General features: G+C 46.1%; 1 protein-coding gene across 1 annotated transcript in view; it reads left to right on the top strand.

Moving 5' to 3' along the window:
* Positions 1-1,008: 1,008 nt before the first annotated feature.
* Positions 1,009-23,206, top strand: part of TRABD2A (TraB domain containing 2A) — an 82,083-nt gene continuing 59,885 nt past the window's right edge. Inside the window, exons 1-2 of the mRNA XM_066569526.1 lie at positions 1,009-1,143; positions 9,003-9,563. Of these exons, the coding sequence (XP_066425623.1) occupies positions 1,009-1,143; positions 9,003-9,563 (696 nt within the window). The remainder of the gene's footprint in view (positions 1,144-9,002; positions 9,564-23,206) is intronic.

Genomic DNA, 23,206 nt, shown 5'->3' with positions numbered 1-23,206 from the left:
ACTATGAAAGCTCATTCTTTTAATTTGCACTGGATTAAAACCTGGTGCATTTCTGGCTTTTCTCAATATTTTTAAGACTGTATTAGCAGCAAGGTGTACTTTTGTGAAGATTTAAACACTAGCCTCCTCGGCTGGGACAGCTGAATTTCACTGTTAGAGACTGATAAATTCTTCAGCATATTTTTGATCATGTAAGGATCACACTTGGAGCACGGTACTAATAATACCAAGGTCACAGGCTTGATCCCTGTATAGGCCATTCATGGAAAAATTGGAATGTTCTGAATATTACATATACATATATATATATATATATATATATATATATATATATACAGAATATACTGGTGATGCTGTGAACACTGCTTATGAGAGCACACTGGACGCACAACTTTGGAATGGCCGCCCATGAAACAAGAATGAGTCAAAATAATTCAAGCCAATGGGCAATATAGAAGCTTGTGAAGAATCACAATATTCCATTTTACATTCTCCTAAAGAGAGCAGTAGGAAGGGCAGGGCTGGCCCAGGGCGGACAGAGCCGCGGTGCTGCGTTCCCTGCGGGCCCGGGCGCGGCGCGCTCGCCGCGGGCTGCGGGACGGGGGCGCGGCCGCCCCGGCCCCTCGGGGCCCGGAGAGGTCCCAGCGTGGCACTGCCCGGCCGGAGGCTGCTGCGGGACCCCCCCGCTGCCGCCCCACCGCCCGCCTCCGCTGCGACGGGCCCCGCGCCCTCCCCTTCCTCCCCCCGCCCCGCAGGGGACCTTTTAAGAGGAGGGGGCAGAGGCTGGAGGGCTTGGCCGGGGGACGGGGCTGCTCCTGCGGGAGCTCTGGGATTTAATCGGACGGCCAAAACCGAAAACGTCCAAAAAAAAAAAAAAAAGAAAAGAAAAAAAGAAAAGAAAGAAAGAAAAGAAATAAATAAAACAGGAGGTGTGGAAGCACGGAAAGGTGGGGGGACAAAACAGGAACCTCAGGGGGACGCGGTCCGCAGGCTGCGCGCAGCGCGGGGATGGTGCGCCCCGGCGGGCTGTGCCGCCCGCTGCTGCTGCTACTGCTGCTGCTGCTGCTGCTGCTGCAGGGCTCCCTCCTCCTGCTGGCCACAGCCCCGCACGGCCGCGCCGCCGCCTGCCCGCTCCGCAGAAAGGTAAGCGCCCCGCGGTGCCCTCCTGACTCGGGGTGCCCTCCTGCCCGGGGGCGCCGCCGTCCGCCCGGCCCCGGCCCGCCCCGGCGGCGCGGGAGAGGCGGGTTTGCTCCCCTCGGGGTGCGGTGATGGAACGGGTTGGCGTGCGGGCCCCCGGCCGAGGCGGAGTCCCCTCTGTCCGGCGGGCGCGCTGCGCCCAGCCCGGGCGGCAAGCGCTCGGCAGCGGCTCTGCGGCTTGGCGGGACTGCGAGACAGGGTGCTGGGACCGTGCATGGGGGAGGAGGAGCCTGGGGAGAGCCCCAGTAGGATCTTCTGCCTGCAGTGAGTAGGACGAGCTGCGCTGCTCGCCCTAAGACAGAGTGCCCGGGAGTGACTTGCTAACACCATCCCGCGCAGGGTTACCGCCTAGTCCCACTTCAGAACGCCGAGCGTGCTGGAACAGGTTCGGACCAGCAAATGGCCGTTTGGCGTGAAAACGCGGCCACACGTTATGTTAGGTTTTGTTTGTCTCCTAAACTTAGCAGCTTGACTGCAGTAGCAAGGAGCAGCATGCGCTGACTTAGCTCCAGTGGATAGTTAGCACAGCAGAGGATCCCTGCTGCAAGTTAGGGCTGATGTTACAGCTGCTATAAAGCTGGTGCAGACGATGTCTGTCATTTCCATGAAAGATCAGAAAAAGTCATTCTTATTGAAGCTTGAAGCTTCTGATACAAAAGTACCAAAAATCTTGTACAAAAAGCCTTCTTGAACTTACTTTGTGTTTACAGGCCATCTGTGCTGTCTGTTGGCATCTCCTTGGTAATTGGCATCTCCTGACATAATTGTGGGATATGTGTATGGCCACTTCACCTTCCCTCCCAGGCAGCTTTTAAGGAAACTGGAAGCCCTTAGAAGTAGGCTGGGGAGGTGCCAAGGCCACAGCAGGCTCACTGCAGGGTAGGCGTGTAAAAGTTTTGCATCTGAAGGAGGTCTGCTCTGTGACTTTACTCCGCTCTCTCACCTGGTCCTGCTTCTACAGGTAGCCCTTGTTCTTGGGGGCCTTCCTGCCTCTGTGAGCATGCTGGTTCCCCAGAGTATCTTCTCCTAGGATTTAGGGGATTATGGAATCAGCCATATGCCAAGCTACATGTGCTTTGCTGGAGGTGTCTGCCTGAGCTTGAGTTAAACAGAGCCTGGCCCTACCTTGTGGGATGGTGTCTTTACAATTGGCTTGGAACCAGTTTGTCAACTGGATTTGTAGGTGGCCAGCTGTGACACTGCCATAAAGCCAGGTCAACCCTTTGGAGTGGGTACCCCCTTCTCCTTGAGGGCATGAGGTGTTAAAGATGTGGGCCGTTATGAAACTACTACAAGGAGCTAGTGAGAGCAAGTACAAAGAGGACAGCTCCTGAGCAGAAGTCGTGGAAATGGATAACTTCACAGATTGGGTGGGACATGCAGGAAGCTTTTTTCAGAAACAATTGACTGGACTTCTGCCAGTTGCTAGCAAGACTGGAGGTGAAATGTGTTAATGGTAGGTAATTATCTGCTGATTACGCTGTCATTAAAATGTGAGACCACCTGTAGTTCTGGAATAGGCAGGCCGTTTCCGAGGGTCATTTAGGACAGTGGTAATAACCACACTGTCTAGGAATGGCAGTGTCTGCCTTATTTACAAAACTGTTGAGTTTATCCTTATGAATATTTACATGAACTCCTTAGGGAAAATATACTGTCTTGTTCCTACATCACCACGGAGGGGTTTTTAATTTACTTTAGTTCTTTATAGGATTCCTTTTCTCACCTCTCTTAGACAGGTCTAACTTCGTTCTTTTTGTTAGGTTGCCTCAGTCTCTGCCATAAGAGTTGTGCGTTGTTGCCTGAAAAGCTTCTATTTTAAGGAACGAACCTACAGTATTTCAGAAGGCTTTCTCATCATGACTCAAAATTATAGTTAGATCTACAACCAATAATGTGCCTAATCGTCCTCCCCCCACTCAAAAAAAAAATTGAAAAAAACCCATTGAAAACAATTAATTTAAAATAAAGTATGCTGGAATCTTTTTGGGTTGTATCCATATACTAAGTAATGTGGTCTGGTACTGCTTTCTTTTTGCTTAGCATTGGAGTGTATTGGAAAAATCAAAGCCAGAAATCACAGATTAATTGTGGAATACTTGTAGTTGTAGTTGGTTAGCATTTTATGATGTCTTGTTCCTGACAGAGGGCCAATTAATTTATATGGCTGCTTTTCCCCATATATGCCCTGCAGCAGAACAAGTCATATGTCTGTTCTTAACCTGTGGCTTTTTAGTTAAAAACTTTATTTTTCATTCCTGGCACTTTGGATGTGTTCTTTTAGCAGCTGTAGCCAGTGCAGTGTTTATTCCTCAAGTGAGTTCTACTTTCAGTCTTAAGCTGAGTTTGAGAGTGTCAGTAATGCAGGTGGGCAAAAGCTCAGTATGAGTACTATTAAAAATGTACTAACATTTAACAGTTTTGTGTGCATTACTGTACTTGCATAGGCATGTAATGTGGCAAGTAAAATCTTTGCCCCAATTAGGTATAAAGGAACATGACAAGATAGGATACCAGGATAGATAAGAGAGAGGGAGAAAGCCATAATAGGTAGGGTTATAAGGCTGCCTGCCTGGGTGAAATATTGCATGCCATGCGGTTTGGCTTCTGTAGCTAGCAGGAGAATACTGTGGATTGAGAAACAGTCCAGTTCTGGGCTGAGGTTTGGAAGGTGTGGTTGTGAGGTCACATGGTGAATATTAGGGGTCCTGAAAGACAGTGAAGCCACAGAGGGCACCTACCTGCACAGTGAGGTATACACGTTGTGCTTTGAAATGCATAGTCTACACAGATGAGATAGAAGATGGAAGGAAGCAGCTCATGTAGAAGGAAGCAGACCAAGTGTAGGTTGTCCATGTCTGGAGTTCTCATCCAATTCTTCAGTCTCTAGACTGTTTTCCTTTCCCTCTGAGTCTTCATTCCCTGCACAGTCTTCTGTCTATGCTTTTCTGTTTAGCTTTTTGTACTCTCATGCTTTTCTAGATGTTTGGAGGGCTTTCACTAGATAAATTCTTTGTTCCTCCTGGTGCTTTTCTGGATTGTTTTCTGGATATTTGCCATTTTTACTCTTGTTAGTATGTAATTCAGCCCAATTTGAGACAGTTTCTGTGAGGGGAGAAAAAAAAAGACACTTTCTCTGATTTTCTTTGGCATTTCTCTTCCAGAAGAATCATTGCTGCCTCACTTGAAGTGATGTGTGATATCTGACAAATGCAGTAGTATTTGTGTGTTTGAAGACTACTGGTTGCATCCTATAATGGATCTCTAAATAGTGCTGGAAAAGCAAGCTGTTGGTGTTAGTTAAAATGAATAAAATCTGAGGCTTGGGGTGTTTTAATCAAAAGGAGGAACCTCAGCTCCCAAGGAAGTACTCATGCATTTGCAGTATTTTTGCAGTGACTGACACTGTTGTCCTGTCATGTTGGGGAAGTGTTGTCTGTCCCTGTGTGCCCCATTGCAACTCAGTGGACAGTGGAGTTTGTCCCCTGTGCAGCCTTGGTTGGGAAAGGAGGCTTTTCAAGTCTTGTGGTAGGGAGTGGATCCCACAAGTCCCAGTGCGTTCTCTGTGACTGTTTAAGCTTTGTCACCAGGGGAGGCAAGGCAGAGGAGAAGGCACTATGCTGTAGTGCTGAGCATTCAGAAATACCTTGATCTGATGATTCCTTGGACCTTTGTGTGGCAACAAGTTGGGAGACCTGTGTTCTCTTGTGAGACTGCCGCTCTTTCCCCTTGCTCAGGGTTTTTCCTGTGATGAGTAATGCATTGACTACCACCTGTAAATTGTAGAGTGGAGACAGAAATATGTATCTATGCATCTTGAGCTATTCATGAACCTTTTTTGTTGTTACGCTGCTGCAACTGAAATTCCTCAAGCTGCACAGCCCAGCTGCCATAAGCCTCCAGGACAACACTTTGACTGTAATTTGTTTGTTTTAAAGCAACTTTTTTTGTTGCAACAGCTGTGTTAAAGGATCTTACTGCAAATGAAAATTGGGCTGTAGCACTTTTGTCTCCTGCACGCTCTCAGGGAGGCGAGGTGCTGCGGTGATGGTGTATGGTGTGATGCTGAGCAAGCCTGGGCACCACTCCTGTGCTATTTCATGGCTACCTAGAGCACTGCTAACAGCTGCCCTTTTATGGTGTTTGGGTGAGATTATATCCTTGCTTTTCCCTCTCTGAAGTTGCATTGAGACATGCAAGAGCTCGAGGAGGTCTGCAGGGAGATGGGAGTGCCTGAAGGTACAGCAGGGGAAGAAGACAGGCCTGCTCAGGCACACCGAGGGCTTTGCCCCTTGCCCACTCGCACAGAGCAGTAACAGGAGACTGTTTGCAGGGGTCTGGCACAGAGGCAGAGCACTGCTGGGATTCCAGTCCCCACTTTGGAAGGAAAAGGAGATGCCAAAGGAGTGTGAGGCACTAGCATGTCTGGAGCGGCTGCAGTGCCACCTTTGAGAGGGAGAGTGAGCTTTGGGAGCTCCCTGTATACCATCACTTGATGATGACAAACTGCTGGTGCTCAGAAACTGATTTTGCAGGGTCTTGGGAGCTTCCCATCAGTGGTGGGACACTGAGGTTTTCTGTCCTCTCATGCCGGCTCCAAGCTTTCTGTGGAGATCTGAGTGGTGCTTAGGGTGATTTTTCAAGTTCATGACTACTCGTTTTGACATGCAAGTGCCAGCAAGAGTGCTCAGCTGCTTTGCTTTGTAATGTCAGGGTCTCGAGAACCGTGTGAAAATTTTTGCTGTGTCTCAACCTGCTTTCCTTCTGCCTGTGCTACAGGCTCTTTAAAGGAAGACTTCATGTATTCTGTGCCTGATGGCCTGTTTTATTTCTTTGGAGGTACGACTGGTACCAGGCAGTATTACCCTGCTTTCAGTATCCAATTATGAAAGTTGTGGGGATAAGGAAATTAAAAGAAAAGAGTATAATGCCAAAAGCCTTTCTAGCTGGGCTGTGTGCAGTAGTCCAGAGCAGTGCTAATGATCGTGTTGAAATCTGGTACCAGTCATCTGGGCTTGAGCGTTCTGGATGGATTTATTGAGGAGCTGAAAAGCTGGCAGGTGACCGCTTTGTTCCTTGCAGTTGTGGCTGGTTTTGTGCACTCCCACCTACACGATCAGACCTGTGCGAAGAGAAGAATTATTGACCTCCTAACCTCATGCCTGTGCCAGGTGCCTCCTCTGTCTTTATACTTGCTGTAGATAGAAAGCAGCACTTCTGGTCCTTCCTCCTTGCTGCCTGACCACTACTTCCAGTTCATTTCTCACCAGTGGCATGCCCTTTCATTTTCCCCTTCTGACAACGTTGGGGGAGAATCCTCTCTCATTTCCCCTTTTGTTTTACTTTGCATATTCATTCTTCTGTGTTTTTCCCTGGTCTATGTTAGATTTTTATTCACCTGTTGTGCTGTATCTTTGGTAACCCCTGGGGCTCTTCCTGTTTCTTAACCCTTCTTCCTATGGTCTTGAGGAGAGTTTTTGTGCTCTGTAATTCAGGTGTGCATTCCAGGACTGTTCTGTAGGATTTGGAGTTGCAGGAGGGAGTTGCCAGGATCTGAAGTATCCTTCAGACTCTTGATATGCTGCAGAACAGTCTGAAAAGCCCTTTGGAATATATTTGGTTTGTACAATGTTCTTGGGCACATGGTGCAGTTCTTGGGGCTCTCCCATGCAGCTCCAGGAGTTGAATGTCAATGATGCCTGTGTGTCCCTTTCAGCTCAGAATATTCTATATTCCATAGTCCATGCAGGTGAAGAGGACTGGTGGTAGCACTTTGCTGAAGTGCTAACTGATCTGTGGCCTGGTTCTGATGTACAGAGCTGCTGGAGAAGGTTGTCTGGGATGAGCCATTGCAGAGCAGTCTTTAAGATTAACCTTTCTGACCCTGAGTCTTTAGTGTCAGAAGTTTATAGGCAATGTGCTTCCAGTAAATTCCTGCAAGCAGCCTGTTCTGCTTTTGGCAGTCAGGCAGGCTTCTTAGATCAGCACACATGCACAGTTAGCCCCAGTGGTGAGGTTAGAGTTATCTGCTGGCTCAAGACTGACCAGATGTTTGAGTGCATCTGGAAGCCTGTTCTCTTACTTAGACATGCAAAGGCTACCTCTTCCTGTCTGTGCCGACAGACACCACTTGTATCCATTGTTCCAGTGAGTACTGTGGCACCAGTGAGCTGCTGTGGGTGATGAAGGCTGTGCCTGCTGCTGGTGTAAAGTGAATTGAAAGGATTCAAATTCAAGCAGGATCTGTATTGTCCCATCTGCTCTTCTGTCCCGTGGGAAAACCACAACCCTGTATTGAGGTATCTCAGGTGATGCTGTGAGGTGTATTTTCCAACAGAACAAATTTAAATCTGATTCTGACTTCCTGATGGCTGTGAGTTTTAAAAGGTTTTAAAAGCTAATTTTAAAAAAGATGGGGTTTTTTTATCCCTCTGTGTGATAAAAACAAGTGGATACCCTGAAACCACGGGCCAAGTTTGGCCTGCATAAATTTTTTTTCATTTCTTTTCCAAGGTATTTCATGCTCTTCTCTGCTACTCAAGAAAGAGTACTGGGCCATTAGAGGTCTTTACTGGGTGTCTGTCTGCCATGAGCAAAATTTTATTTCTGCCTGTTCCAGCAGGTCTGCCTGCCAGCTGTGTTTTGTGTTATTCATTTTCTTGGTGTCTTGCTGTTGTGTTATAATCCCAGCTGTCAACCAAGCACCACACTCATTAAATTCCCATTCCATGCAAGAGAGGTTGCAAGAGAGCACTGGAAGGGTGAATTGTTGGGTTCAGATAATGACAACTTAATAGCTAAAGCAAAAGTCATGCACACAAGCAAAGCAAAACAAGACATTCATCCACCACTTCCCAGGGCAGGCAGGTGTTCAGCCATCCCCAGGAAAGCAGGCTCCATCACACATAGCAGTGACTTGAGAAGACAAGCCCCATCATTCTGAATGTCCTCTCTCCTCTTCCCCCACCTCCCTGGCTTTTTGTGCTGAGTGTTATGCCATATGGTATGGAATATTGCTTTGGTCAGTTAGGGTCAGCTCTCCTGGCTATATCCCCTTCCAATATCTTGCGTACTCTCAGCATGCATGCTCGCAGTCATTTGACAGGGAGAAAAGGCCTTGGCTCTGTGCAAGCACTACTCAGCACTAACAAAAACATCTCTATAGTATCAGCACTGTTTTCAGCACAAATCCAAAACTCAGCCCCATACCAGCCACTGTGAAGAAAATGAACTCCACCCCAACCAAAACCAGCACAGTCAAATGGGAAATTCACCCATGATGCTGCACCACCTTCTGACTAAGCATCACAGCAGTTGCTTTGATGAAAGGTGCCTTGCTGTGCTGAAGTGAGAGATGAAAGTGATAGAAATCCTGCTATCCTGCTTTGCTACAGCAAGTGGTGCCAATTTATGACTTGATGAAAGGCAGAAGTTGGGTAAGTGTTGTGCCTGAATCATGGTGTGCTAGGGCTGTGCTCTGCTGCTGCTTTTGGTAGATACCCCGATGATGTATCAGGTGATACTACTGTTGAGAAGACTCAGTGTTACCCTTCAGGAGGAGAAAGCCCAGGCCAATATTCTTATGTTTTTATTTCATGAAAATTGAGTTTTTACCTCAGGACCTGAGAAAAACAATGGTCAAAGAGGACTTTATGTGAGCAAAGTCACTTTAGGAAAAGTCCATGCTGGCCAGCTGCTGAGCCAGGTGACCTGCTGGCTTGGCACCATGTTTTCCTTAAGCCCTATGCTGCAGTGGCCTGGCGTAAACCTGTGTACTTACTCAGCTGTGTCTCCCTCTCTCCCAGCAAAATGAGCTGAACTCCTTCCTGTGGACAATCAAGAGAGATCCCCCATCTTATTTCTTTGGCACCATCCATGTCCCATACACGCGTGTCTGGGATTTTATCCCAGAGAACTCCAAGAAAGCCTTCCAGCAGAGCCACATTGTGTACTTTGAGCTGGATCTCACTGACCCCTACACCATCTCAGCTCTCACCAGCTGCCAACTCCTGCCACAGGGGAAGAACCTCCAAGATGTGCTGCCCCGAGACCTCTACCGCCGGCTGAAGCGGCATCTGGAGTATGTCAAGCTCATGATGCCGTCCTGGATGACCCCAGACCAACGGGGCAAAGGGCTGTATGCAGACTACCTCTTCAATGCCATTGCTGGCAACTGGGAGCAGAAGAGGCCAGTGTGGGTGATGCTGATGGTGAACTCCCTGACAGAGGTAGACATCAAGTCACGAGGCGTGCCTGTCCTGGATCTGTTCCTGGCCCAGGAAGCGGAGCGGCTGAGGAAGCAAACAGGTGCTGTGGAGAAAGTAGAAGAGCAGTGCCACCCGCTCAATGGGCTGAACTTCTCCCAGGTGAGGTGGAGTGGTGTGCAGGGTGCCAGGCTAGCTTCTGAGCTAGATATCACAGCAGAAACAGCATGGGCTGGGGTGCGGGGTAAGTGCTTTCTACCCAGAGACTTGTGTCTGCTCCCTGCAGCCCGTGCCTTTGCCTTCATCCTCAGGAGAATTTGCTAGCACAGGATCAGGCCAGAGCTGAATTCATCCAGGCCTGGCCTACTCTCTTCCTTGGGCAACCTGTTCTCTTCCTTGGGCATGTTCTACCCTCAGAGACACTGGACCCCTTTGGATGTGTGGTCTCTAACTCTGACTGGGCTGACCTGCAGGAGCTCAGGACAGGCTGGGGCTCAGTCTCCAAACTTGTTTTTGTAATAGTAAGTTTAAAAGAAAGAAGTGATTACTTGGGGAAAGCAGGGGTGCTGTCTGAGAAGTAGTTGCTGGTTGGAAAGCATCACAGTGAATATTTTGATGCCCTCAGAAGTAGGGGCCCATCATTTGCAATGAGAAAAGTATTTTTTGTTTGTTGGGGTTTTTTTTCCCTTCTTTTGTTACCAGGCAAGGGTCAGCACAGCACAGACTAGTATAGGCCCTGGTGCAAATGCCTTTGTGTTTGCAAACCTGTTGGAATTCAGCACTGCTGTTCATGCAGCAGAATGACCTCTGTGTTGTCCATGTGTTGGATGAGGTGCTCCTCTCTGAACCAAATACACCAAGCAGTGGTGTCTGCTGTTGTCTCTGCCCAGTGGGATCACAGGCATAACATTGCTCTCAGATGTGGGGTACCTTTGTTGCAGGGTGATGCTAGTTTGGGGAGTTGAGTGGCATTTGCTTAGGAATAATCAAGACTTGCATTTTGCAATATGCCCTAGTAGCAGAAGATGGGAAGACCTTTAGGGCTGGGGAGTTTGATGCCTGACCTTTCTCCCCTGCATCCTGAAGCCTCTGCTGTCACTGATGCACAGAGGTTTGGAAGGGAAAGAGCAGAAGGCGAGTGCAGCACAGCAAGGGCAGGGACAGCAGCCCAGGACAAATGTCTGAAGAGCTGCTACCCCAGACAGCGTTGGTGTGGGGACCATGGTGCAGGGAATAGTACAACAACCCAGGCTGCATCACTTGAGCAGTCCTTAACTGCAGGAAGGCCTTCTGCACTTCTCTTTTCCATTGTCTGGAGCTGGGCAACCTCATTTGCATCTCCAGTCTTTTGCTTAACACGGTGCTTTGAATCCTTACGCTGTTGCTGTTTCCTTGCAGCTAACCTGGGAATAGGCTGGGAAGTCCCTCCTTTTCCAGCTCTTACCTGGCTGAGGATTTATAAGCATTATTGCCCATGTTTTTCTTTTGCTGGCATTGCCCCTATAGTTTATCATGATAGAAGTGGAGGCGAGGGCATTTTTATCCACTGCCTTGTAAGAAAGTAGTAGGGAGACTGAAATATATTGACTGCAAATCATATCCCTGCTAAGCTCATGTAAATGTTGACTCTTAGGCCTTCACAGCTTTCTTCGAAGAGCAGGTGGTTTTTTGTTGTTTAGCAGATGGGATAAATACCAAGTGATCCAAGAAGCTGCATGGGCAAGGGACACAACAACATCCAAAATTGCCCAGCCTTCTGAGAAGGCCAGAGAGACAAAATTTGCAGGAGAATCTAGCCTCTAGTTGGGAAAATCATACCCTTTGGTTGCCCCATGGTGAGTGGAGGTGTGCATTTGCATCATGAAGGCTGCACCTCCTTCCCTCCCTGCTTACTTCCCAGGGAAGGAGCACACTATCCCTTGAGGGAGCAGGTCTGGAGCAGCTACTGCACTGCAAATTCATACCTCCACTGCTGCCCACTACTAGATTTCTAATACAGGCAGCTCAAGGAAAAGGAATACCAGAGGCAGATGATTTTTGTGCTTCTAAGCCATTTCATGGCTGTTTCAGAAACTGACTTGTGAACTTTCATAGTTGGCAATTTGTGTAAGTCTTTGATTTCAGAGCTTTCTTGTCAGTTTTTTCAGACAGTAGAGTTAATTACGTGTTTAATAGAAGCCAAACAAAGAGTTTGAACTAGGCTCTTTGGAAAATACTTTCTTTAGTGTGCTGCTGTTTGGAAAGCCCCAGTATTGGGCCACTTCTGTGCAAACACACAGACGTGACTTAGAAATTTCTGTTGGGGAAAGTGGAACAAAACCCATAAGGAATAGTCTAACACTGTACAAGAAATATAGAATCACAGAATGATCTGACCTAGAAGGGACCTCAAAGATCACTTAGTTCCGTCCCCTCCACCATGGGCAGGGACACTCTTCACTAAGACCAGGTTGCTCAGAGCCCCATCCAACTTGGTCTCAAACACTTCCAGGGATGGGGCATCCACAGCTTCTCTGGGCAATCTGTGCCAGTGCCTTACCACTCTCACAGTAAAGAATTTCTTCCTAATATCTAATCTGAACCCACTCTCTTTCACTCTGAAGCCATTCCCCTTTGTCCCTTGTAAAAAGTCTTTCTTGTAGGCTTCCTTCCCATACTGGAAGGTGCATTATAGGTCACCCCAAAGCCTTCTCTTTTCCAAGCTGAACAATCCCAATTGTCTTGGCCTTTTCCTGTAGGAGAGGTGCTCCTTTCTTCTAATCCATCTTGGTGGCCTGCTCTGGATGTACTCCAACACATCCATGGTGCTGGGACCCCAGAGCTGGATGCAGGGTTCCAGGTGGGCTCTCCCCAGAGCAGAGCAGAGGGGCAGAATCCCCTCCCTCCCCTGCTGCCCACGCTGCTCTGGATGCAGCCCAGGACACATTTGGCTCTCTGGGCTGGGAGTGCCCATGGCTGGGTCATGTCCAGCCTCTCACCCGCCAGCACCCCCAAATCCTTCTTGCAGGGCTGCTCTGCATCTGCTCATCCCCAGCCTGTGCTGATTCTGGGGATGGTCCTGGCCCAGATGCAGCACCTTGCACTTAGTCTTGTTAAACTGCACGAGATTCCCATGGACCCACTTGTCAAGTTTGTCCAGGACCCTCTGGATGTCATCTAGGGAGCTAGGGAGATGCTTTTTTTCTTACAGCAGAATCACAGAGAAATTATTTACTTAGCAGAAAAGCAAGTTCAGTGTTTTCAGTTTGTTTCTGCATAGGGTTTGATTTTTTTTCACATCCAAAATGATTCTTGTGGTGGTAAGGCAGACTCCCAAGCCACTTTCAAACCATACATTGTTACTGGCTAGGTCCCTGTTTTGATCCATTCTATTGAGCAAGGCCTTGATGGTGTGTGTATGCAGGTGAAGGTCTGGAACAGTTTATTCTTGTCTCCCTGGGCACAATGCTCAGTAACTGCAAAGTACAGACAAACCCAAATTAGCAACTCTCTTCTCCTTGTGAAAACAGTAAAAATGAAAAAAAAAACCAAACAAAACCCACATACAACAGCCAAGAGTGCCTGTCAAGGGGCTCTTTTTCTTTGGACTTTTGTTCCAAAGACTCTTGGTTTATGACTCTCTTATTTTACCTGCCAAATCTCTCTGTTCATGCTCAGCTCAGGCTGCCTGCCCATATTGCCAAATCATAAAAGTATCATTTTTGTTCAGTACACAATGATGTGTACACAATCTGTGAAATACATTACGGCCTTCTCAATCTCTCTCTCTTGTTCCAAGTTCTGTGCAACTTCAGGAGTACAGAAAGATTAGTTTGTCTCCATGCCAGGGCCATGGTGTTTATTTTTCCTCTTTCATGCTGTTCCCCATCCTAGTTTGTCTCCCACTCCACCTTCTTTGCTGGGTAGTGCCTCTCTTGTTGCAATACCCTGTATAGGTCTCATTCCTAGCTGTGTCTGGGCTTTGTAGCTATGTATGATCTGACACTGCTGACTTCCAGCATGGAGTCAGTCCCTCCCAAGTCTTCCTTTATAGTTATGCACGTGCTTACATGTTTGCTATATTGCAGGCATTAGTGCTCCAGCCCAAAACAGCTTTGCTGTTGGCTTCAGTAGTGTCACGAACATCGGCTTAGTACTGGCTCAGAAGAGGAGCAAGTGTTGGCCCTTGTACTGTGCCAGGCACTTGCTTTGGTACACTATGGTGGTATCCAGGCTGTATTCCTCACAAACTGGTCCCTGCTTGAACACAAGGAGGTTGGACTTATGTCTACTCTTTGTGTGGACCCATGGTTAAGAGTGTAAACACTGTCCAGCCATCACTACTTCCTAGCCACGACCCTGGCCAGTTTGGCTTTTTCAATACTAGGACCCTTGGTAGAAGATTCTTGTACCTGATCTTAATTTGAGAATTGTTTCCCCACATGACTTTCCTGTGGTTATACCTTGTCACAGCATTCTTCCTACCTGAGCACCTGATTGTCTGATTACATTGCTGCATATTCAGACACAGTCTTCAGAGCTGCTTGGGATGCAGTAGGAAGCTGGGAGCCACTAAGGGCTGACTGATCAGGAAATCCTGGCTCATGCTGCCCGTGTTCCAGCTGTGGGATAACAATTAACCCTTTACGTTGCCTGTCTGTGGGGACACCAACTACCGTCAGCAATGAAAGAGGTGGGAATGACTTAGGTTTGATTAGAAGCTCCATTATTAGAGCATCAGACATAATTGAATTTAGGAAGGGCAACCTCAGAAGACAAGATAATGCAGAAGACATGCTAATATATATACCCTTGACTATAGTTCTTCTGTGCCCTATCCAACTAATCAACAATTTTACTACCTTATATGGAAACATAGCTTACCAATCACTAACAATGTTACCTTATATGAAACTATGACATAGTCTTTATTAACATAACAATCCCACAATCCTCTATGCAAAACCCCTTAACAAGCTACTTAACGCACTTTACCTTAGCTTATTCAACTGTATATTTAATCAACCTATAATATTATGTCATGCCTAAACTGGCAGGCTCTTTAGCTCAACAACAGCATCTATCTTGATGGTACCCACACAACTTTTCATACTGTGTCTAGACATTCTCTCTCTTCTGCACTTTGGATCCCATGGTTTTTAGGTTGATACCTTCTGCATAGTCAGCCTAAGCAAATTCACGGTCAGTCCCTGCCAATCCAACTCCCACATCTCCCCCTTTCTGTTGGGAATTTAATAAAAATTCCTCACAAAGATTTTTGCAAAATCTTCTGTAAACAACTCACTAAACGTGGTAATAACATCAACACAACAACTATTACAAGAACTAACAATCACGTCTTAACCAGAGATAACAACCAACCTGATAAGCCACAACCTTTAAACAGTCCGTTTAATCAGTTTGTAACATTTTTCACTTGTAGTTTCTTGATTCCTTTCTCTAATAGTTGTTAATTCCTTTAATAGATGTTCCAGTGTATCGACTCACTATTGTCAGACAGATTCATGCAGCATAGTCCTTCAAAGTCTTGGCAACCATGCCCTTATGTCAGCAGCAGAAAGTCACCTTTTATAGTAGAAAGCAACCCTGTTATATAGAGTGGCATGCCTAACACTACTGACATCTGTTAACAGACCACTTAGTGCAAGAGACGTAGCATTGGTATGCTTACTCAGCCAACGCCCCAAGCTATCCAATTGTTTTAGTGCTTTTGCTGCATTAACCCAAGATGCCAATATGGATGCTGCAACTCTTTTTTTTCTTTGTTCCAATAAATAACCTCATCTTTAGTTGAGTTAAATCAATTTAATAGTTTAATCAATTCAATAGTTTAATCAATTCTGATTCAAATTGATGGATGAATAATTTTTCTTGAGTTTCTATATTGTGAATTAGTGTGCTGTTTGGTGTGAGTAAGTCCACCCAGGCTACATGGTCCACCTTTAATGTGTGACGGAAGAGCAGGCCAGGCCCTATCCCCACAAATGAAAAACATCCCTGGTGCCAACTGCAGGGGTCTGTTGCTGGACCATGAAGGTGTGGGTGATGTGTTACTGCACCAAAGGTTTTCATTAATATAGACAGGGTGGTGAGGGGAAACATCTCATAGAGCTGACTAATCTTTTGTTAAACTCCAGCTTGAATAATTAAACTTTACACAATAGTCCATTCTAATCGAACCAAGGAGCTCTAGCTCCTAAGTTTCCAAGGTTGCTGGTAGCTCTGGGATAAGGTTCTGAAGCTCTAGGCTGCTGGGCCTCTGGTGGTTGTGGGCATAGGCAGCTGGGGCATTTTTGTCATTGCATGGGGCTGCCCCGTGCTCGCCTTGAAGTTTCCTGGCAGTGGCTTGCTGTCGACAACATATTTTGACTAGCATTGGCTAGGGTGATGACCACTTCTCTTATATCTGGAGCATTTATAAAGAGCTTTAGATTTATAACAGTCTCTTTTAATGTGCCCTTGCTTGCCACACCCATAACATGGGCCAGGACCTTGCTGCTGCAGCCCTTTTGGAATGGCTTGCATTGCAGTTAAAGCTTCAGCAAGCCCTTGGCCTACAGCTTGCACATGAAGAGCTACAGAGTGCTCTGATGTCCCAAGGCGATTACAACCCTTAACCATTTGCATTGTTCAGGCACTGGTGGAAGGGCACGTGATACGTTTTTACACTGAATTTGCATTAGATACAGCCAATTTCTTTACCAATTAATCTCTTGCCCTTTTGTGTGTAACTTATCTCTCTTGGGCTTGCCTTTGGTGATCAATGTAGGGCTCATTAGGCCCTTGCTTTATTTTAACAAAATCTAATGTAGGCATATTACTATTGGGAACTTGCATAAGTGCCTTTCTTGCTGCATTTTTAATGTCATCTAAGGCTTGCCTCAGGAGGTTTGCTGGCTGGTCCTCAGGTTGTTTGTGTGCTCCTTCACTGGCAAGATGATCTGTAATCAGTGCTGCCAAAGCTTGATTACCCAGGGAGTCCACCAACAATTGATTTAATAGCCTTTTTAGTCCTCACTCCCATAAGGTATACTGTGTTGGTGATACCAGCCTTGTCATTAAATACTTGATAGCATAAGGGGTTAAACATAAGCTGTGACTGTTGCATGAAATAAATTATTAAAAAATGGTGATTCCCTCCCATAGTCCTTAGCTGCTTTATGTAGTTCCTTTATTTCCCCATAAATCAGTGGCTCTAATTGTGGATTTGCTCCATACTGTCCCAGTGCCACAATAAACTTTGCTGCCACTTCTACATCCCTTTCTTTAATCGCAGCTTTTTGGATCTTTTCCCAATGGTGGGAAAAGAACCTGGGCATGTGGTGGAAGTTCCTCAGATCCAGGAGGGTCCAGGTCTTCTTCCAAGGAAGAATAACTTAAAATAAAAGTAGCTTTATTCTTAGAAAGGCTATAGCAGTGATGTTTAGCTGTAGTGGAGGAAGGTGGTAGGCCATGTGACAAGATGGTGGCTTCCAGAGCCAAGGTTCCAGTTCTGGTTTCTGATTCCACAGAGGGGGTGTTGCCCATGGAAAGGGCAGAGTAATGGCAGGGGCCCTGGGGCAAGATGGTGGCTTGGAGGGGACGCAGGAAAATGGTGGCTGGAAGAAGAGGAGGAGAGAGGAAGAGGTGGAGCAGCGAGAAGGGGAGGGTCCAAGATGTTTTGGCCACCACTATCTTCGGCTGGAGGAGGAGGAGACATGGACGGCATCTCATCCACACCTCTTGGCGGGTTTCATCTTGTAACCTACTCACAGGGGCCAAAGGGCAAGGAGCAGAGGGGACTGTGCTGCCTTGGGTGGGGTTGGGATAACAGAAGTACCAGAGCCATTGAACTTAACTTCTAATTTTAAGGTTTCCAAAATAAGGTGAAAAGCAGGCAGCATACAGGGTGCTTCAGGGTCTCTCCTAGTAGCTAGATTATAAAGTTTAATGCTCACAGAATCCCAAAAATCAACAGTAATGATCATTGAAGTCATACCATCGGGAAAACTGTGGAAGATCCACTTCATTATCCTCTTCTCTCTTTGAAAATTGTTTGCCATGCTCAATTGAAACTGCCTTATAACATCCATACATGCCCCCCTGTTCCACGAACATTCCTTGTCCTATGGTAATTTCGCACAGGCTCACCCGCACTCTCGCTGCAGATGAGTAGTTGGATCTGGATGCTTTTTCTTCCAGCCACTCCAAGTGCCTGCTTCTTGCAGCACTCCAAAATTCCCAGGGGCCTTGCTGACCAAATCAGCTAACCACTGCTGCCTGATAGCTGATTTCCCAAACAGCCAGATCTTCTATAAAACTGGAGAGGTCCTTGTTCAGGCGCCACTTGTCGCGTTGCTCTGTCCACGCCCGCAAGACAGAAAATGGTTGTGACAGGTTGGTGTGGAAGAAAAGCGAGTCACAGGTCTTAGGTGGAAAAATCTGAGAGTGCTTTATTCTTCTGCCGCAGTAACAGGAGCACCCTGAAGACAGCCAAACACTAAGACCAGAAGCAAGGGGTGAGCCCTATTTATATACACTAACACAGAACATTCTAGCAACATTCTAACCAATAATAACTGGCAATGAAACCCATATTAACAAAGTAATTCCCATGATCCTCTTTGAACAAACTTTAACTCTCCCTAACTTGAAACAATGTCCCTGAATTTAGGATGTTGCTTCCCATGACCTAGGTTTGATCCCGGCCAAGGCTGGCTCCCTGGCCAGGCTAGGCCTTGGGAGCTCTGCAGGCTCCAACTCTGGCACTGAGGGCTTGAAAGTCCTGTCATTTTCATCTTCCAGCCAGTCTCTCATATAGCTCATTGCAGATAGAAAAGGAAGCAAAATTTTCTACCTTGACCATTTTGTATAATTACAACATTATTTGTTTATGTTTCTACTCAAAAAAACAGCCTTTGCAAGCAACAGAGTGCTGAGAGAGTCTTGCTTTTCCCAGCATTTCCATGTTCTGGATTACTAACATGACTGTGAGAACTGTAGACTGCTGCTTAGCAAATACAAACCTTCTGACATGACAGCAACATCATTTTTGCTGTTTAATCTGTGTACCCACTTGGGTGAAAGGGCCACCCTTGATAACCCATTGTATAAAGTTATTATGTAGGAAAAGCCTGTATTTATGGGGAAAGCAGGAAGCAAAGACACCATTGCTTTGTTAACGAGTGTTACATGATTTGTTGGTTGGATTTTTTTCCTGTTCTCAGGAAGTTAGAAGTGATGCCTTGAAATTAGGCACAAAATATACAATATTAAATTGGTGAGATTTGTGCTAGTCTTCTCATTTTGAGTAAAGGGGGTTCTTGCTGCACTTGATTGGCCAGTTATAATAGTTGTCTTTAATTTCTGGAATGATGAGGCCAGATTTGGCAGTGTTTCTATTCACAAAACCTTGGTTTGGGCTCATCTTTGACAAGAACAGTAATGGAGAATCTCAAAGAAAGAAAAAAGCAAGGAAGGGAGCAGAGCAAGGCAAAGAGCAGTTTCTTGGTGAAGGAGCAGACAGAGGAGCAGAGCATTTTATTGCTAAACATGTTGGATGGGACACTGCTTGCAGTAACGTGGTTGCATCTGCTGCCCCACAGGTGTAACTTCAAGATTTATTTGTTAGTATCAGCTTTTTTTCCTCAAGTGATGGGAACATCAGGGTTTTGTGCACATGAATTGAAGCTGGAACAAATGAATTGATCCTGTGTGCATCTTTAGCTGCTGGGGTCTGTGACCTAGATTTGTTTTTGTTTTCAGTTTGTGTGTAAACAAACCTGCAGACTCCATGTCTAGACATCAGGGATGGGGAATGGGCTGGCTGGTGGGAACCAAAATAACTAAGGCTTTGCCTATGTATTGAAATAATTACAGTTTAATTAAGATCTTTTTAACTGTCTGGGGATTTTAGGGCTCTTCTCCCAATGAAAGTGGTAGTCAGTGGTGATATGCTGCCTCTGCATTCAAAAGGGTGGGGAGTTTGTTTCAAACAGCCAGGACTCTGTGGTAGGGCTTTGAAATCCCAGACTGTGAACTTTGCTCCTTGCACTTGCACTCCATATGCCTATCAGCTAGCTGGATTTTCCCATTAAAAATGCCCTTAGCTCAGCATATTACACAGCAGAAACAGAAGATGTTAGGTGGCAAACATGGCTTCTTCTTATCTTGTCCTTGATGCTCCCAAGGAGGTTCCTTGTGAATGTCTGGCTGGCAGTCTTACAGTGTGAGCATGCCAGTGCACTTTCCTTTTCATTCAGTGAGCAAGGGTGGGGCAATGAAATGTGTGCCCTGCTCTGAGAGCTCTTGTGACTGGGTTATCGTGCTAACTACTGACAAGTGCACTAGGCTGGGTTATCCTGCTGTCCTCCGACTAGTAGTGCTAAACTGGTGGGCTGGTTGGCAGGTGCACTGTGTGTCAGTGGAGATCCTCCAGCTTTGGGTGAGGGCACTGTTGCTGCAGAGGAGCACAGCCCTGTCAGCAGGCTGAGGGCTGCCAGGCATCATGGCCACTCAAGCTAGCACACAGAGCAGAATGCTTTTTGGAACAGGTCAGGCGAAACTGAGGAGTGTGGAGCAGGGCAGAGATATGGCCTTGGCTTGGTCAGCTGTTCAGGAGTTGAGTGCCTCTGCATGAAGCTTTGTTCTGCATGTTCTCAAGTTCTGATAAAATTACAGTGGTGGATCACAGTGGTCTGATGCTATGGCTCTGTCAGATGCCTGATCCCAAGAGCTCACTAATTGCCACTAGAGAACCCAAAGCATGGGACTGGCTGCCAGGTTTTCCCTTGGACAAAAGGGTTACCACTGGTCTGAACCAGTGGTACATGCCTTAAAGGTACATGCCTGTGGAAGTTGTGGAAGACAGCTTCCTTTCACACCTAAGATCTGGACTGCACTTCTATCCAGTGCTAACCCTCCTGTCCAGTACTGGTGAGATGGTACTTCTGGTACCACTGGACACACTCCTGTACCTCAATATCCTTAATACCAAATATGAAGGTTGGTATTTGGCATTAAGGATATTGAGGTGCTGGAGTGTGGCCAGTGCAGGGCAACAAGGCTTGTGAAGGGCCTAGGAAACTTGCCTTATGAGGAGTTGCTGAGGTAGCTGGGTTTTTTTAGTCATGAGGAGGCCCAGGGGAGACCTGGCCCAGATTGGATTGCAAGATCCATGGGGATCCATGTCACCTTCTGCATTCCAACTGACATGACTCATGGCAGTGGTTCTGAAGACTGATTTTTAATTTTCATCAACAAATCAGATGAAAAATAAAGCCCAGCTTTAGTTTTCATCTGTTTGATTTTGTGAGGGTTTGTATTCCACTGAAGAGCCTCTGCTGTACTTGTGTGAGCATTTCAGCTGTAACCAGTTTGTACTTTGATGTTCTATTTGTTGAGCCTATCCCAGAAGGGCATATTTTCTATTTGTCAACTGTTGACTCAGCTACTCCCAGGCCTAGCAGCATCTGTCTTATGACATGGCAGTCATTTGTGTGCTTGGTGCAGTGGTATTGTCACTGTCCCCATCTTTCCTTGTTTATGCATCTGTGTTTGGTTGTGGTTCTTTCAGGCGCAGCAGTTTTCTGAGCACTCATGCTTGGGGCTGTCAAAGTCCTTTTTACTCACACTGCTTCCCAGGGAAGAAAAAGTGTTACTGTTGTTGTTGGTCCACTCCCTGTCTGCTCCCTGGTCAAGGTGAACATGCAAGCCAACTTACATATTCTTTCTCATCTGTATTTTTAGGTCTTCTAAGTACTGCTTCTGTTCCCTGTGTCTTCAGTATTCGAAGTGTTTTGTATTTCTCTAAATTCCTACTGCCATACAGTCTCTTGAGAAAACTATTCATTGATTCTGTTGTCTTACTGCAGAAAACTTGCAAAACACTATCAAGGTTTTTGGAAAGGGTATGGTTTTCATTATACTTATTGACTTAAAGTGTTTATATCCTATAATTATTTGCAATAATCTTCATGAAGGCTTTTATTAGATAATTTGAAAGATTGATTGCAAGTAGGATGAGGCTGAAAATAAGATAAGTTTTAAGATAACTGTTTCTTTTTCTGACCTAAGGCAAAAAGGAAAGAGTAGGAACAATTCTTCATTTTTTGTTGATGATAGAGAAAATATTGGATTCTTCAATAAAATTTTTATAATCCAGCAAGCTTAGCAGCTATATGGACACCAGACATCATCCATTTACAGCATGCCTGGATGAAAGATGCTCAGATACTGAGGTGTGTGAGCAGTTTCAAAGGGATTAGACAGATGGATGAAGGATAGTCACACTGGGGGAACTCATACATGTCCCAAGTGCCGTCTCTGGATCAAGACATCTCTCGGCTCCTGAAAGCTTGAATTGAGGGCTGGTGTGAGTGGAGGAGTTGTTCTGGAGGTTATGGGCTTCTGCACCCCTGCACAAATGTGGACAGTTTGTTCCCAATATGTAACTGAGATGGGCTTGGAAGCTGATGTGGAATGGGTCAGCTGCAGTAAGTTTGGCAGTGTCCCTGCTGGAGCATTCAGATGCCCACATGTTCTCCCTTTTCACAAAACTTATCTCTCTTGAGCATGCAGAGGTCACGTGAACAGTTGAGTATGTGGGGAGCAGTTGACTGAATTCTGAAGCCAGGGAGAGGTTTAGGAAGGTTTATCCATAGATCTTGAGAACAGTCCTGTCAATTAAGACCAAATGTGTAACAGTGTTTAGTCTGCAATTAACTGTGATGTCAATCCTGTTCTATTACTGTTTGAGGGAAGATTTAGGTAAGTGGCCTTGTGCATTTCTCAATCCTTTTGTTCCTAACAAGATTAGCAGGATTGCTAGCTTCAGCTGGAACTCAGATTAATCTTCAACAAAAATAGATACACTCACTTGACTTCTACAAAGTCAGGTCTGGTAAATGCATTACAAGACTATTCTAGCAAATAAATTTTAATTTTTTAATGGCAGATTTTATGTGTTTATTTTGTGACCTGTTTTGTTTTTTGAGTTCATTCATTAGCAACACATAGTGTTAGAGACTGATTTGCATTTTACGCACTCAAACCCTTCATTTCTGTATGGATCATCAGTGTATCCCACTCCCTCCATATTCCCCAGATAGCACCATATGTGAAAAATATTTATGCATGTTTTAGGACCATCAGGCTGTCAAACCTCAAATTAACTGGATTTGCAACTGTGCATCAAATCTGGTGAATTCAATCCAAAGAAATCAGTTCTTCCAGGTGCTACTTGATGCAGAGAGCAAGCATTATCCTGTTCTCTCCAAGATAAAACCTGAGATTCTGGCTGCCTTTGCTGGGTATGTCTGGTGGACAGGTATGGTCACAGTGGCCACTTCTAATAGCTGTAGGGAGAGACCCCACTGAGACATGATTTGTGGGGAGAATATCATGTCTTGAGAGCACCCCATGTAGTGTTAGCCCCTGTGCCTTTCAGCGGGCTCATTGGGATGTCACACAGGATGAGCCATCCTGCTGCCACCAAGGACATGAGTTTCATGGTGTGCTTCACTTGGCTGAGTGGGGAGCCTGCACAAGCCTTTTTTTCACTTCTGCTTGAGAGAAGTCAGCACAGGATGGGATCATGCAGTTCCTTGGCTTTGCTCTTCCGTCATCTTTTGGCATTTTGAAGAGCTTCCTCCAAGCTCAGGGGAAGTGTTTGTGTTTCTCATGGGAACATATTGTATAAATAATGCGAGATGCTCTACACTAGCAGGAGAGCTACAGCCCTGCTCTGGTGTGCTGCTGGAGGTATCCCAGCACAAAGTGTTGTTGAGGACTCTAGCACTGACACTGCAGTTTGCCTGATTCAGGAG

The sequence above is a fragment of the Molothrus aeneus genome, chromosome Z (assembly GCF_037042795.1).
Source record: "Molothrus aeneus isolate 106 chromosome Z, BPBGC_Maene_1.0, whole genome shotgun sequence".
Taxonomy (NCBI): Eukaryota; Metazoa; Chordata; class Aves; order Passeriformes; family Icteridae; genus Molothrus; species Molothrus aeneus.
The sequence above is the reverse complement of the archived record's forward strand: the minus strand, read 5'-3'. Positions and strand labels throughout refer to the sequence as shown.